We start from the raw sequence: 17,482 nt of genomic DNA, 5'->3' as shown, positions 1-17,482 counted from the left end.
GTCAGGGACTGTTTGAGGGAGGGAACGGGTAGTGGTTGTAAAAATGCACATGTATCGCGGAGGATGGTGTTGCTACTACGATCCTGGACACCAAAACAAGACGCGACCGGCACGGCCGTCTCAGTCCCGGTGCACAATGAGCCTGGATCAGAACTGCTCACTAGGCTGTGTATATCCCCCCGAATGCACGTCGTCGTCCCCCTCCTGCTGCTGGGCAGATCCCCTCGGTAAGCTGCGAGCAGAGGTGTACGCTTACACATCCCGCTCGCAAGACGCCACACAGAGAAGAAATGATTTGATTGTTTCCCACCATCTAATGACTTTGTACGCAGCAGACAGGACTAACTTCTGCTGCACAGTTTTCCCGAATTGTGGGCGCTGCCGACATGTGACACCATCAGCCAGCCCCGAGCAGACTGGAGACCGCCTGTGTTCCCTGGGGCCCTCCCAGCGTTTATATGGGTGCGACCACCATTTTTGTGGGCATGCCCATTGAACGCTGGGTGTCCCCCCGCTCTGTGAAGCCTCTCTCGTACTCTCACTGCGCCTGTTATGTCAGGGTGACAACGATTACACAGTAATTCACCACAATGGCCTCAAACTAATTATTTGCTCTGTATTCCAGTGAAAGGCACAAAGTAAACAAGCGGCGCAGGCCGTCCTGCTGGATGTGTACCTGGATTTAAGAATGAAACAAGGACAATAAAGAAAACAAACAAAGGATTAGGATGCTGAGGCGCAGACAAAGACGCGCGCCGCTACCTCTCAGCAACGCCAGCAAACAATCGCCACCAGAAGCTCATAGGAGCTAATAGGTTGTGACAGACACTCTTAAAACAAGGAAATACACAAATCGCAGAGGCGGGGGGGCGCGCGGCCCGCAGGGGGCAGAGAGGCGGGGGGCCGCGCGGCCCGCAGGGGGGCAGAGAGACGGGGGGCCGCGCGGCCCGCAGGGGGGCAGAGAAACGGGGGGCCGCGCGGCCCGCAGGGGGGCAGAGAGACGGGGGGGCGCGCGGCCCGCAGGGGGGCAGAGAGACGGGGGGGGCGCGCGGCCCGCAGGGGGGCAGAGAGACGGGGGGGCGCGCGGCCCGCAGGGGGGCAGAGAGACGGGGGGGCGCGCGGCCCGCAGGGGGGGCAGAGAGACGGGGGGCCGCGCGGCCCGCAGGGGGGGCAGAGAGACGGGGGGCCGCGCGGCCCGCAGGGGGGGCAGAGAGACGGGGGGCCGCGCGGCCCGCAGGGGGGGCAGAGAGACGGGGGGCCGCGCGGCCCGCAGGGGGGGCAGAGAGACGGGGGGCCGCGCGGCCCGCAGGGGGGCAGAGAGACGGGGGGCCGCGCGGCCCGCAGGGGGGCAGAGAGACGGGGGGCCGCGCGGCCCGCAGGGGGGCAGAGAGACGGGGGGCCGCGCGGCCCGCAGGGGGGCAGAGAGACGGGGGGCCGCGCGGCCCGCAGGGGGGCAGAGAGACGGGGGGCCGCGCGGCCCGCAGGGCAGTCAGTGACCCCTCCCCAGTGTGGAAGCCGATTCCCCCCTCCCCGCCACAGTACTGCAGCCGGTGCCCTCTCCCCACCATGATACTTTATAACGTTATTTGTGTAGGAGTGACTTATGCATGTTGCCATTGTGTAATGCAGTGGTGTCAAACTCATGGCCCTCCATCTATTGTGGAACTACACATCCCAGCATGCCCTGCCACATTTTATATAATGGATTGATAAAACTGTGGCAGGGCATGCTGGGATGTGTAGTTCCACAACAGATGGAGGGCCATGAGTTTGACACCACTGGTGTAATGCACACAACGGTGTCCCTACTACACAGACCTTTCTCCTTCATTCAGTCTCTCAGCTGCCACCCATACTGTATGACTATTATGTATTGGCCAGGCAATGCCGCTAATGCCAGGCAACGCGACAGACTGAACATCGGTACCACCCACAAAATGGCCACCTCCATGGTTTAGAAGCCTAAGGTACGGTTGAGCTTTGCGATCTCTACAGCAAGCACCGTGACCATACCTGAACCCTAACACCAGAAATGTTCATTATTTTGGAAATTTCCACCATAAATTCCACATGTTCCCATGACATCGGCGGGGCTGAGCCGGAGGCTGCGAGCTCCAAGCTTGTGTTGTCTGTTGCTACACAGGGTGCTGCGATGGGCTGCCCCGCATGCACAGACTCGCTCGTCAGCCATTACTCACGCTGACAGGGGAAGGGATTATCCCAGGGTGAGCAAATACACAGGTCATGTATATAGCGAGTGTGCCACAGGCTGGGAAACCAGGCCTCAAACCCCTGCTGACACCTAACACAATACCAACGGGTCATAGGTCAGACAGTGTTGACATCAGTCAATAGGTCAAGGTGCACTAAGTGGCTGACAAGTTTTTTTCTAATTGTCAATGTCGACATCTGAGCAGTGGACCACCAATTAGAGCAGTGGGTACCGTCATGTGGCATCCTGTACCGTTCCCAATCAGAGTCTACATGCAAAAACAAATAAATACATTTAAAAAAAAAATTAAAAATCTCATGTCGACCTTTTCATGTGTCAGCCGCTGCCATTTCCAGAGGAAATCGCCATTTTACAGGTTTAAGAATTTCCTGTGTACGTTTGGGGAGATTTATTAAATAAATAAATCAATTTAAAAAATAAATAATAAAAAAAAAGGTGACAAATCTTGCATTTACCAGGTTCCTCCCTAAAGGGTCAATTTATCATTAAATAGTTGCGTCATATTCCATAGGATTCATCAACACCCATTTTCCGGTACCGGCGCAGCCGCCATAGAGACCTGTGCGGTCAGATTTATTCAACTCCGCGAGATTAGTCCCCGAAGATGGCGCCATGTGAAAATGGCGTTAGCCCCTCGAAGCTCATGGACTACACTTCCCAAAAGATACCAGCAATGGTTTCCTCAGAATCCTCCATAGCGATGACAGCCGGGCATGCGGGGTCAGGGGGTCAGAGTCTACAGTGTCTACATTGACAAAAAGGTGGACATGCAGTAGGTCGACACAAACGATAACTCGATACATTAAACGGTCTACATGAGTTTTTCACAGGTTTTTTTGTGTCAGCGCTGACACCTGTCGACATGGACTCCCAATTAGTGTGGGGCGTAGGTTCCCCATTCTTTACCGATTGCAATTACAGTTTGTGTGGATTGGTGGCGTATGAAAAAGTCACAAAAACTTTTAACAACAAAAAAAAAAAATCACAAAAAAGAATGTCGATATTTTGGTTGTGTTGACCTTACGGCGGAATACTCGCCTACTGCAGTGTGATTTTGGGTGCTAATATATCTCCCGGAAAACTGTAAAGAAGGTATAGAAGATTGGGTCAGATACGTGTAGTGCAGCCAGACCTTACACACCTGCCATCTCCTGACTGACTGGTGCGGATTACCAAACCAAACACACTTGGAACAGTCTCATTGTACGACGTCACTGTCTCCGTGACAACAAAACAACTGTCAAATACCGTATTCTCTGATCACGTTTTTTCCTTACTGGGATTGTGATCTCTGATAATATCTATATATCTCTCTCTCTCATATGTGTTTGGTGTAGTTACTATGAGACAAGACGGCAGAATCTCTGGAGAGATAAGTCCCTGGTATCGAAGCTTTAACCCCGTAATTAGCCAAAGCGTAACCACCTTGATGTGCCGCGTGCTTATGTAAATACAGCTTCATACGGAGACGCACGAGCAGCACTAATTATTAATAGCAGCCGCCCGTCCTGTTTGACCAGCTGAGGACATTATGCAGACACTACAGCGCTCGGCGGCCCCAGGCGTTACCTCGGAACTTTTTGGGCGGATTGGTCAGATCTCCGGCATCTGGGTGAACCACGCATCTGTCATCCACCAATCTGGGGGGAAAGAAGAAGAAGAAAAAAAATAAGGTTACGTTTGGAATGGGTGTCGCAGTGCAGGGGAACAAACAGTGACGGAGCTACGGTTTGGGAGAGGCCGAGATAAGCAGCGCTGGCTGACAGGGACAGATTGCAGCACCCACTAAATATAGCAGGCGACCTTGCAGGTGCATTCTGTACAATCACACTCGATGCATAGGTGCAATGGCAGCCATGTTGTGGCCTGAAAATCGGAGACAAAATGAAAAAAAAAAAGACCTAACAAGCACTATACCCACCCCACCCCTTATATCCCATGTCAATATTCTTGTTTCTGAATTTTTGGCAAAACTTCATGGTGAAAATCCACTCCATGACTCTTTTACCCACTTTGGAGGAAATCTAGGTGCACCGCTGCAAATGCTGGCCAGAGGGAGGTTTTCCCCCAAAAAAAGAAACATGGCAGCACTGCTGGGAACTGTACCTCGGCTTCCAGTAGTGCGTTGTAACAGACTGTTGTCACTGAGCTCTATGGCAAAACCACCGTATAGTTCACCACAATTATTTCACAATGCAATGGGTTGAAAAACTAAACAAAGGAGAAAGCAGGCCTTAAGTTTCAGATGTTTAAAAGGCATTAAAACCGGGTGCATGATATATCTTTCAAATGGTGCAAGATATGTAACTGAAACGGGGGTACATTTACGATTTTACACCAGTGAATTTTATGACATCTCGGTCAGACAGAGCAGTGCACCACCTCATTAGCACCAGGCATAAAGGTGTTGTTTTCCCAATCTCCTTAGGGAAAAAAAAAAAAAGTTTTTTATGAAAGAATTGAGGAGTTCCCACAGTGTATTGGTAGAAGTGGCGTTCTACATTTCCCAGCATGCACAGCACTACGTCATACTCAAATACAGCTGTTTACGCCAGATCGCCCACTTTGCCCACTTTGCAGGACACCGCTAACAGTTTGTATCTCACACATCACCCTGTGCCGTAATCACAGCGCGGTGTGATATAACCGTAGGATTCCGCTCCTGTTGTGCAGCTAAATAAAGAAGATTATACAGCATGCTGGGAAACTTCTTACAACACAGCAAAACATCTGCTGCAGTAACGCGGTCACTTCCTTCTTAGCGCCACCAAACAAATCAGCAATGATGCATCTGTTTCCTGTCTCACAGGACAGGCTATGGGGTGAGAGTGGGGCGACAGCAGCCTGCTCTATGCGCACTGGTATTGCGGCTCCATTAGTGCTGGTATCAGAGCTGCATTAGTTCCCCCCCGAGCGCCCACAGATCACGTTACACCAGGAAGACCCTGGATAATCTCTGCAGATTTTTTGTAACCTCCAGCCCTGACTCTTGCACTAGAGGCTGAGCACAGACAGAGGAAGCTCAATGCTGTGCGGCACAGCCAGACAGCAGGGACACTCAGTGGGGGCCATTCAAATGTTTTGATGGGGCGATATGCAAATGTTTGTTCCCGGGCACCCGTGGGGTTTCTCGCTTTGCATGGCTAAGACCTATGCAAAGCGAGAAAAGCAACAGGGTTTTATATAGTGGGAGGAGCAGGGTCCCCAGCAGCACAGAGTATATCAGGAGATGAGTGATGTGTCAGTGAGGACAGGGCTGCATGTGACAGGGGCAGTGACATGATGTGAGGAGGGGAATGGAGGCAGCAGGAAGCCACAGACAGAGTGATATAGTGGGAGGAGCAGGATACCCAGCAGCACAGAGTATATCAGGAGACCAGTGATGTGTCAGTGAGGACAGGGTTGCATGTGACAGGGGCAGATTGTCTCTGAGTGCAGCTATAAGCAGGATGTTACTACACTGACCCCATAATCTCAGAGTATGCAGCCAAAAACGTCTCAATAAAGAAAACTTTTCTAAAAACTTTACCAAATGCATAGTTTTCATTTTTTAGGTAAAATAACCCCATATGTAACAGGAAGATCCCCTCCCAGCAGGTAACCAGGACTGCACTGTAGCGAGCCAGCGACCTCAGCATTTGCATACAACCGCTGCAGTTCCTCATTAGTTACACTCATCACTTTCTCACAACTGCCATAAAGTATGAGGGGAATGTGCGGATCACCTCACAGGCACCAGAAGATCCATTACACACAAAGTAATTCATGTCACTCAGACAATGACAACACTACACACAACCCATCAGCTGTGGTACAAATAGGATACGTCCGGTCATTTAGCGGTGCACGGGCCTAGGGCTAGATTCTCTAAGCTTCAAAAGTGATAAAATGAAGAGTGAAACAGCCAGCCAATCAGATCCTGCCTGACATTTTTCAAACACAGCCTGTGAGGTGGCAGGCAGGAGCTGATTGGCTGTCTGCTTATCACTCTCCATTTTATCACTTTTGAAGCTTAGTACATCTGGCCCCCAGTCACCTCCCCTGCCCATATTCCACAGGAACTGGCCAGGGTGCCCAAATCTGCCCGCGTGTGGGGCACTTATACTAAGCTCAGCCTTGTACACATAATGGAGGAAACAGACGAGCGCACAACCTGCCAACATATCTGGCCGCCAGTTGTCCGCACTGACTGAGCCCCAAATTACGTAATGGTCCTGCTATAGCCAAACTAGATGCCGCCATGGATGATCATAGTGTAATACATATAGGTCAGAACACTACTACACACCATAAATAAGTATTATTTATAGGAACATTCCTTTCACCAGTGAGAGATTATATAGCATCTCCCCACGTGAAAAGTATGGTGGAGGATCCAGGTTCTGGTAGCAGTAGCAGAACCCCAGGTGTGTAATCAGTAGCAGCTGTGATTCCCTGACATAAGTGTTTCTAGGGCAGAGGTTTGTGATACTTGTCACACACACACACACACACACACACACAAATAAGTCCATGATATTAAACAGTTACTAGTGATAGGAAGGTCATGTAATAGAAGGGCAAGCAATGTATAACCACAAGGATTACCTACAGACTCCTGTAACGCTGATCTGTTCCCCTGTCGCTGGCTAATCATTAACCCCAGGACAAGTTCTAGAGCACAGCCATGCACAGACACAGACACAGCGCACTCACTTCTGCTTCTACGTCTTTTCTAACGTTATTCAATATATTGTTCTAAGCGTCATGGTGGATACACATCAGTCCGATATCGGCCAGACAAATTGTGCAAATCGACTGATGCATTCGCTCAATTGGGTGGTGGTGAGTTGCATGTGCCATCTTTTCAGCGATACATGGTCCACCTGACGATATCGCATGCGGCGCGGTGCCTATTATCGAGTTACGCAACAGTGATCCGTCCGTCTGTCATTAAATCTTACCAGTGTGTACCGCCAACCTTGCGTGCCCCGACCATTGGAAAGATTGACGTTCATTTTAAAGGTGTACCCATTCGTAAGGCGCATACACCTTAAGCGATATTTTAAACAGTATCAAATGTTCGGGCCCTTTAAGTGCCATCACTTAAACTATCGCCCGGTGTGTACGCTACAACGATGAACGATACACGCTGACGTGGGTCCTTAACGACCCCGGACACATCATCATTCAGTCTAGGCTCTAGACTGTTCGTCCAACAGCACCGCCGATATCTTTAATTATATTGAACATTGTGTACACACCTTTAGAGAGTGATGAAGAGGAGAGAGATAAAGTACCAGGCAATCAGCGCTCCTAACTGCCATGTTACAGGCCGTGTTTGAAAAATGACAGGAGCAGATTGGTTTTCTGGTACTTTATCCAATTAGCAGAAAAATATTATTGGGAAGATTTTTTTTTTTTTTGTGGCAATCCGATTAGGACGCGTGGAAAAAAAACGTAAAAAAAAAAAAATCTTGAAAACATTGTTACAGGGGAAACGTGTATTTTCGCAGCGACAGTCCAATTTTCGCACAAAAATGGGGCTGCTTTCAAGGCTTTTGTTTTGCCTGCCTGTTTACTCTCGACGCGTGTGTCTGGGACGCACTGGGAACACGCAGTAGGTAAATAGTGAAGTGACTGACAGGAAGTGGCCAGGTAAACGCAGACATGTAATGACCAATCGGTACTTATGTATTATCTGGGCTCCCATGTTAAATGCACCCCATTTTTTCATACCCCCACTATCCAACTACGCATGGAGTTGATTTTATATAGTGTGGCGAGCGCAGCGAGCCACCGTGCCCGAAGCGTGGCGAGCGCAGCGCGCCCCGCGAGGGGACGCGGTCTCATAAGAAAAACGGGAGCCCAGATATTACATAACTACCGGCCAATCTTACTTGCTACAGGTTGGCCTGCTTTATAATGGGTGACCCGGATTTGGGCCCTTATTCTGGTTCACTCGCAAAGGCAAATTCCTTCTAAAATGGACAAAACCATGTGCACTGCAGGGGGGCAGATGTAACTTGTGCAGAGCGAATTAGATTTGGGTGAGTTATTTTGTTTCTGTGCAGGGAAAACACTGACTGCTTTATTTCTACACTGCAATATAGATCTCACTTTGAAGTAAACCCCCCCCCCCCCCCCCCCCCAAATCTGATTCTCTCTGCACATGATACATCTGCCCCACCTGCCGTGCACATGGTTTTGTCCATTTGATAAGGAATTTGCCTTTGCGAGTGAACCAAAATAAGGGCCTTAGTGTAAATTTGTCGGACACAGGATCAAGTTTCCAAGTCCAACCCAGCATTGGCATAAAGTAGCAGCCACTCAGCTCCTAACTGTCATTTTTATGTTATTTATATATCGCACACATATTCCGCAGCAGTGTACAGAAAATATTTGCACATGAACCCCAAGCGACGTGATGAACTCCGCATAACTCAGGACAAATATTAGCAGCGTGTGATGTATGACAGGATTATTGCAGCAATGCCGTAAAGCGTGGCAAGGTCATCAGGTACAGAAGCTTCCAGCTATGTTACAACATCCTGATTAGGAATGCCGTCTCAGTCATCCAGGAGGAATGCAGCAGTAACCGATAGTGTTCCTATGAGGGGGAACTTATAGTGCGACACAGAAAAAGGGGGTTTTGGGGAAAGAAATGTTTTTTTTTCGGGCACCCAAAAACAATTGAATCCCACTTTGTGGGGTTCATAGCTGGGAGTTCTTTTGAAGAGGTGATGTTGCTATGGGCAACAAAATCAGGTTCTACCTATTATCTTCTACAAGGTGATAAATAAATAAAGAAGAATCTTATTGGTTGCTATGGGCAACATCACATTACCCCTGTGTGTTTGGGGTCCTCTATCTCAAACAGGGGCCCACAACTAACCAGAGGCACAGTACGATTCCTCTCTTCCTGGAGGGAGCAGCCAGTTCAGTGTGGCAGTTGGGGGAGGGGCCGCCGGACAGGAAAGGGGCATGGTGGGGGCGGGACCACGGAAGGAACTTTATGTTTAGGGGCAGTGCGATTGCGTCCTCCCGGCCACGCCCCCACATTTCCAATGCCGGTATTTGATGCATTGGACAGCGGCGGGTGAGGCTACAAGGACACGATTCGCGTCTTTGGTCCCACGATAGACTGCATTTAATCCAGGAGGGGAACCCAATTTCCGGAACCCTCCCGGCCATTCCATTAAAAGAGCAGTATCATCTATATAGATATAGGTCTAGTGTGCGATAGTCTCCGAAACACTGCCATCTGCTGGCAGAGTGTGAAACTACATCTCTTTCTCACACATGCATTAACACTGAAGGTAGCAGACTAGCTGTCGAAGCTTTTGCTTTGAGCGGGCTTACTAGTCTTGTATAAAGAAATATACACGCAATGCATTGAAGTCATCATTGGCGATGGGAGAGTAACTGTACAAAAGGAAAGCGGCAGACTTGCACATCTGTAGGACGGCGGTCCGGGATTAACCATTTCACCTCTGGCCTGCGATTTGCAGAGCTGGCAGTGACAGGGTTACTGAACCCACTGTATAAGGAAAGTATACTGCCAGGCAAGGAAAATGCTTCCTTCCAGAGATAATCTGTGGTATAACTAACACACATTGAGAAAGCCTCCGTGGCGAAACGATCGTCTGTGGACAGAAACGCTGATTTACAGCACAGAGGGGACACTGGTTCACTTATCCAGTGCCTCCTGACTTCGATACCCGCGCATCCCGCTTGTGACAAATACGCTGATTTACAGCACCTCATACCCGGTTTGCGGACAAAAACGCTGATCTACAGCACAGAGGTGACGCTGGTGTACCTATCCAGTGCCTCCTGACTCCGATACCCGCGCATCCCGCTTGTGACAGAAACGCTGATTTACAGCACCTCATACCCGTGTATCCCGCGGACACCCAGAGACTGGCTGACTTACAGCATTAAGGAGACCCTGACCCAGAGACTCTGAAGCCGCCACACAGCGGCACATCTGTGCACTCCTCAGAGGGCTTCCCTGGCTTAGATCCACGGCAGCCCAGGAACACACCAGATAGACAGAGACTGACGACAGCGCTTCAGAGACCTGCACACGCAGAGACAGCAGGGATCACGTATCTCCAGTCACAGCGGCAGACCCGGTGGAGATCCAGGACCTGATCCCCGGGGTGAAATTTTAGGTATCCACTGTGCCTCTCCCCCTATTCTTTCCTCTACTTAGTCTTCCCTTATCTTGCTCTATACCTCCTCTTCTTCTCTCTCCCCTGATTCCCGGTAAACTGCTCTCACCAGTCACCTGCAATACACTCTGGGCTACATTTCGCTCACCCCCCACTGATATAACTCACGGGGGAATTCAGCGCATATTTAATTCCTAAGTAATGGAGCAGCACCGCCTGACATACCTTTCTCAGGTAACATTCAACCTGGGAGATTAGGGACTTAACCCTGTAACCACTTCTTCTGAAACCAGGGGATTCTACCCCACCCCTAGGATACCAGTGTCTTGGGAGTTTTTTTCCCCTCTTATGTTATCCTCTCTCCCTGTAACCCCTACCACTAGGACTCGCTCACCCGCAATACCTCTAAAGCCCTTTTTGCATCCTCTGCTAAAGGAAGCTGACCAAACTGAGACATAACTGAGTACAAGAGGGGGGAGACCCCACTAAGGAAACCGTTGTACCCCCTTTTTGGTCATAGGTATATATAGCTGGGCAGCAGCAGCCCTTTGGGGTTTAATCAGGGAGCATAGGTTCGACTGCCCACAATACCTAAAAGGCCCATCTATTACAGATGGCAGCTGGTATGCCGGGTGGTGACGAGTAACAGTTGGGGGAGACCTCACTGCGATAACTCACCTTCCCCAGCCTACTGTAGGTATATAAAGTTGGTGAATTGTCACCTTTGAGGTAACATCCCTCTCTTTTGTCTCTTTTTGGCTCTCTTGCCCCCCTCCCAATATTCTCTCTCTCCTCCTTTCCCAATACTTTGCTTCTTCTTTTGTGTGTTATCCTCTCTCCCTGTAACCCCGACAATTAGGACTTGCTCACCCGCAATACCTTCAAAGCCCTTCTTGCATCACCTGCTTAAGGAAGCCGACCAAATTGAGGTATAACTGAGTACACAGAGGGGGGAGACCCCGCTAAGGAAACCGTTGTACCCCCTTTTTGGTCATAGGTATATATAGCTGGGCAGCAGCAGCCCTATGGGGTCAAATCAGGGAGTACAGGTCTGACTTCCCACAATACCTAAAAGGCCCATCGATTACAGATGGCAGCTGGTATGCCGGGTGGTGACTAGTAACATTTGAGGGAGACCTCATTGCGAGAACTCATCTTTCCCAGCACACTATAGGTATATAAAGTCGGTGATTTGTCACCTTTTGAGGTAACACCCCTTTCCCTACTCTCTCTTAACAGCTGCTCCCTATTACTTTGCTTCTTCCTCCCTCTTTAACTCCTTCTTAACTGTACTCACAGGACGGGCTATGGGGTTAGAGTGGGGCGACAGCAGCCTGCTCTATGCGCACTGGTATTGCGGCTCCATTAGTGCTGGTATCAGAGCTGCATTAGTTCCCCCCTGAGCGCCCACAGATCACGTTACACCAGGAAGACCCTGGATAATCTCTGCAGAGTTTGTGTAACCTCCAGCCCTGACTCTTGCGCTAGAGGCTGAGCACAGACAGAGGAAGCTCAATGCTGCACTGCACAGCCAGACAGCATGGACACTCAGTGGGGGCCATTCAAATGTTCTGATGGGGCGATATGCAAATGTTTGTTCCCGGGCACCAGTGGGGTTTCTCGCTTTGCATGGCTAAGACCTATGCAAAGCGAGAAAAGCAACAGGGTTTTATATAGTGGGAGGAGCAGGGTCCCCAGCAGCACAGAGTATATCAGGAGATGAGTGATGTGTGAGTGAGGACAGGGCTGCATGTGACAGGGACAGTGACATGATGTGAGGAGGGGAATGGAGGCAGCAGGAAGCCACAGACAGAGTGATATAGTGGGAGGAGCAGGGTCCCCAGCAGCACAGAGTATATCAGGAGACCAGAGATGTGTCAGTGAGGACAGGGCTGCCTGTGACAGGGGCTGATTGTCTCTGAGTGCAGCTATAAGCAGGATGTTACTACACTGACCCCATAATCTCAGAGTATGCAGCCAAAAACGTCTCAATAAAGAAAACTTTTCTAAAAACTTTACCAAATGCATAGTTTTCATTTTTTAGGTAAAATAACCCCATATGTAACAGGAAGATCCCCTCCCAGCAGGTAACCAGGACTGCACTGCAGCGAGCCAGGAACCTCAGCATTTGCATACAACCGCTGCAGTTCCTCATTAGTTACACTCATCACTTTCTCACAACTGCCGTAAAGTATGAGGGGAATGTGCGGATCACCTCACAGGCACCAGAAGATCCATTACACACAAAGTAATTCATGTCACTCAGACAATGACAACACTACACACAACCCATCAGCTGTGGTACAAATAGGACACGTCCGGTCATTTAGCGGTGCACGGGCCTAGGGCTAGATTCTCTAAGCTTCAAAAGTGATAAAATGAAGAGTGAAACAGCCAGCCAGTCAGCTCCTGCCTGACATTTTTCAAACACAGCCTGTGAGGTGTCAGGCAGGAGCTGATTGGCTGTCTGCTTATCACTCTCCATTTTATCACTTTTGAAGCTTAGTACATCTGGCCCCCAGTCACCTCACCTGCCCATATTCCGCAGGAACTGGCCAGGGTGCCCAAATCTGCCCGCGTGTGGGGTACTTATACTATGCTCAGCCCTGTACACATAGTAATGGAGTTAACCAACAAGCGCACAACCTGCCAACATATATGGCCGCCAACTGTCCGCACTGACTGAGCCCCACATGACGTGATAGTCTGGCTATAGCCAAACTAGATGCCGCCATGGATGATCATAGTGTAATACATATAGGTCAGAACATTAATACACACCATAAATAAGTATTATTTATAGGAACATTCCTTTCACCAGTGAGAGATTATATAGCATCTCCCCACATGAAAAGTATGGTGGAGGATCCAGGTTCTGGTAGCAGTAGCAGAATCCCAGGTGTGTAATCAGTAGCACCTGTGATTTCCTGACATAAGGGTTTCTAGGGCAGAGTCACCTTGCTCTTGGTGGTGGAATAGGTGCCAATGCGATAGGCCCAGGGTAGCGTGGGCTATCTGTGATGCTGAGATTGCCTGTAATGGAGATGCTTTGACATGCTGTTCAAAATAAAGAAGTCTTCATCTGAGTCGTGTTTGTGATACTTGTCACACACACACACACACAAATAAGTCCATGTTATTACCCAGTTACTAGTGAAAGGAAGGTCATGTAATAGAAGGGCAAGCAATGTATAACAACAAGGATTACCTACAGACTCCTGTAACGCTGAAACGTTCCCCTGTCGCTGGCTAATCATTAACCCCAGGACAAGTTCTAGAGCAGGGCCATGCACAGACACAGACACAGCGCACTCACTTCTGCTTCTACGTCTTTTCTAACGTTATTCAATATATTGTTCTAAGCGTCATGGTGGATACACATCAGTCCGATATCGGCCTGACAAATTGTGCAAATCGACTGATGCATTCGCTCAATTGGGTGGTGGTGAGTTGCATGTGCCATCTTTTCAGCGATACATGGTCCACCTGACGATATCGCAGGCGGCGCGGCGCCTATTATCGAGTTACGCAACAGTGATCCTTCCGTCTGTCATTAAATCTTACCAGCGTGTACCGCCAACCTTGCGTGCCCCGACCATTGGAAAGATTGACGTTCATTTTAAAGGTGTACCCATTCGTAAGGCGCGTACACCTTAAGCGATATTTTAAACAGTATCAAATGTTCGGGCCCTTTAAGTGACATCACTTAAACTATCGCCCGGTGTGTACGCTATAACGATGAACGATACACGCTGCCGTGGGTCCTTAACGACCCCGGACACATCATCATTCAGTCTAGGCTCTAGACTGTTCGTCCAACAGCACCGCCGATATCTTTAATTATATTGAACATTGTGTACACACCTTTAGAGAGTGATGAAGTGGAGAGAGAGAAAGTACCAGGCAATCAGCGCTCCTAACTGCCATGTTACAGGCTGTGTTTGAAAAATTACAGGAGCAGATTGGTTTTCTGGTACTTTATCTATCCAATTAGCAGAAAAATATTATTGGGAAGATTTTTTTTTTGTGTGTGGCAATCCGATTAGGACGCGTGGAAAAAAAACGTAAAAAAAAATCTTGAAAACATTGTTACAGGGGAAACGTGTATATTATCTGGGCTCCCATGTTAAATGCACCCCGTTTTTTCATACCCCTACTATCCAACTACGCATGGAGCTGATTTTATATAGTGTGGCGAGCGCAGCGAGCCACCGTGCCCGAAGCGTGGCGAACCCCGCGAGGGGACGCGGTCTCATAAGAAAAACGGGAGCCCAGATATTACATAACTACCGGCCAATCTTACTTGCTACAGGTTGGCACGCTTTATAATGGGTGACCCGGATTTGGACCCTTATTCTGGTTCACTCGCAAAGGCAAATTCCTTCTCAAATGGACAAAACCATGCTGCACTGCAGGTGGGCAGATGTAACTTGTGCAGAGCGAATTAGATTTGGGTGAGTTATTTTGTTTCTGTGCAGGGAAAACACTGGCTGCTTTATTTCTACACTGCAATATAGATCTCACTTTGAAGTAAAACCCCACCCAAATCTGATTCTCTCTGCACATGATACATCTGCCCCACCTGCAGTGCACATGGTTTTGTCCATTTGATAAGGAATTTGCCTTTGCGAGTGAAGCAAAATAAGGGCCTAAGTGTAAATTTGTCGGACACAGGATCAAGTTTCCAAGTCCGACCCGGCATTGGCATAAAGTAGCAGCCACTCAGCTCCTAACTGTCATTTTTATGTTATTTATATATCGCACACATATTCCGCAGTGGTGTACAGAGAATATTTGCACATGAACCCCAAGCGAAGTGATGAACTCCGCATAACTCAGGACAAATATTAGCAGCGTGTGATGTATGACAGGATTATTGCAGCAATGCCGTAAAGCATTGCAAGGTCATCAGGTACAGAAGCTTCCAGCTATGTTACAACATCCTGATTAGGAATGCCGTCTCAGTCATCCAGGAGGAATGCAGCAGTAACCAATAGTGTTCCTATGAGGGGGACACAGAAAAAGGGGGTTTTGGGGAAAGAATTTTTTTTTTCGGGCACCCAAAAACAATTGAATCCCACTTTGTGGGGTTCATAGCTGGGAGTTCTTTTGAAGATGTGATGTTGCTATGGGCAACCAATCAGGTTCTACCTATTATCTTCTACAAGGTGATAAATAAATAAAGAAGAATCTTATTGGTTGCTATGGGCAACATCACATCAACCCTGTGTGTTTGAGGTCTTCTATCTCAAACAGGGGCCCACAACTAACCAGAGGCACAGTACGATTCCTCTCTTCCTGGAGGGAGAGAGCAGCCAGTTCAGTGTGGCAGTTGGGGGAGGGGCCGCCGGACAGGAAAGGGGCATGGTGGGGGCGGGACCACGGAAGGAACTTTATGTTTAGGGGCAGTGCGATTGCATCCTCCCGGCCACGCCCCCACATCCAATGCCGGTATTTGATGCATTGGACAGCGGCGGGTGAGGCTACAAGGACACGATTCGCGTCTTTGGTCCCACGGTAGACTGCATTTAATCCAGGAGGGGGACCCAATTTCCGGAACCCTCCCGGCCATTCCATTAAAAGAGCAGTATCATCTATATAAATATAGGTCTAGTGTGCGTTAGTCTCCGAAACACTGCCATCTGCTGGCAGAGTGTGAAACTACATCTCTTTCTCACACATGCATTAACACTGAAGGTAGCAGACTAGCTGTCGAAGCTTTTGCTTTGAGCGGGCTTACTAGTCTTGTATAAAGAAATATACACGCAATGCATTGAAGTCATCATTGGCGATGGGAGAGTAACTGTACAAATGGAAAGCGGCAGACTTGCACAGGGCCTATTGCCATCTGTAGGACGGCGGTCCGGGATTAACCATTTCACCTCTGGCCTGCGATTTGCAGAGCTGGCAGTGACAGGGTTACTGAACCCACTGTATAAGGAAAGTATACTGCCAGGCAAGGAAAATGCTTCCTTCCAGAGATAATCTGTGGTATGTCAGCTTATCTCAGTGTGTGCAGCAGTTCCTGCACCTCCCTCAGCAATATCAATCATCCTAAACGCACCCAATCACTAGTCCTGCGGTCAGCTGCAGCACTGCTCCGATTAGTAGGTTGCAAGAAAAACAGCTTCTGTGGCATGTGAGCCACCTAATTATAGCAGCAATCACGTGGAGAAATACTAGGTGTGTGATCATCACATAAATGTATTTAACAGTTTCTTATGTGGCGCACACATATTTTACGCTTTACAGAGAATATTTGAACACTAGCATCAGTCCCTGCCCCAGTAGAGCTTACAATCTATATTCCGTACCACATGTACACGCGCACACAGACATTCTAGGGCAATTTTGTTGGGAGCCAATTAGCCTACCACAATATTTTTGGATTGTGGGAGGAAACTGGAGCACCCGGAGGAAACCCACGCAAGCACGGGGAGAATATACAAACTCTGCGAGGTCCATACACACTCGGCGACTTTGAGCTGAAAGCCGCTCAAAACAGCAGGTTTCAGCTCAAAGCGGCCAAGTGTGTACGGTGCAGGCAGTAATGCTAACCATAACACCGTCTGTACTGATAGGCTGAAAGAACAATCCTAGCAGTTACCACATTTGACCTAAAGGGCCTATTCAGACCCGCTTGCACCAGGCTGAATTAATTCCCGTGACCCGATGGTCGGGGTTTGCACATGCAAAAACCCCGGGATTTTTCCTTCCTGCGGCCACACGCGAGCGAGGGGGGGGGGGGGGGCGGCAACATTTAACCCGGCACGGAAACAAAATAATTCCCCCAAATGTAACTCTCTCTTTCTGAAGGAGCTTTTGCAAACCAACCTGAATCACCCCCAAAATAGGAGAACGTAAGTTTAAATTTATATAGCGCGCTAACTTACTTACAAAATGTAATGAGCAGAGAGGCTTTGCAGTGCCCCTCTGAGCTCGATCTGCACTGTGTACTGTAACATCCCTCCTTCCTTATAAGTCTAGACCAGTGTTTTTCAACCACTGTGCCGTGGCGCACTAGTGTGCCTTGAGCTGGTCTCAAGTGTGCCCCCAGATCTAGAGATGCCCAAACCAGTTTACAGCCACCACC

General features: G+C 49.0%; 1 protein-coding gene across 3 annotated transcripts in view; it reads right to left on the bottom strand.

Annotated features, from left to right (window-relative positions):
- ITPR2 (inositol 1,4,5-trisphosphate receptor type 2) overlaps positions 1-17,482 on the bottom strand; it is a 198,330-nt gene that overhangs the window by 157,983 nt on the left and 22,865 nt on the right. For all 3 annotated transcript variants that reach the window (XM_083181094.1, XM_083181096.1, XM_083181095.1), the window contains exon 2: positions 3,803-3,873. In XM_083181094.1, the coding sequence (XP_083037220.1) occupies positions 3,803-3,873 (71 nt within the window). The remainder of the gene's footprint in view (positions 1-3,802; positions 3,874-17,482) is intronic.

This window comes from Crinia signifera, chromosome 4 (assembly GCF_055691185.1).
Source record: "Crinia signifera chromosome 4, ASM5569118v1, whole genome shotgun sequence".
Taxonomy (NCBI): domain Eukaryota; kingdom Metazoa; phylum Chordata; class Amphibia; order Anura; family Myobatrachidae; genus Crinia; species Crinia signifera.
This window is presented reverse-complemented; position numbering and strand designations above follow the sequence as displayed.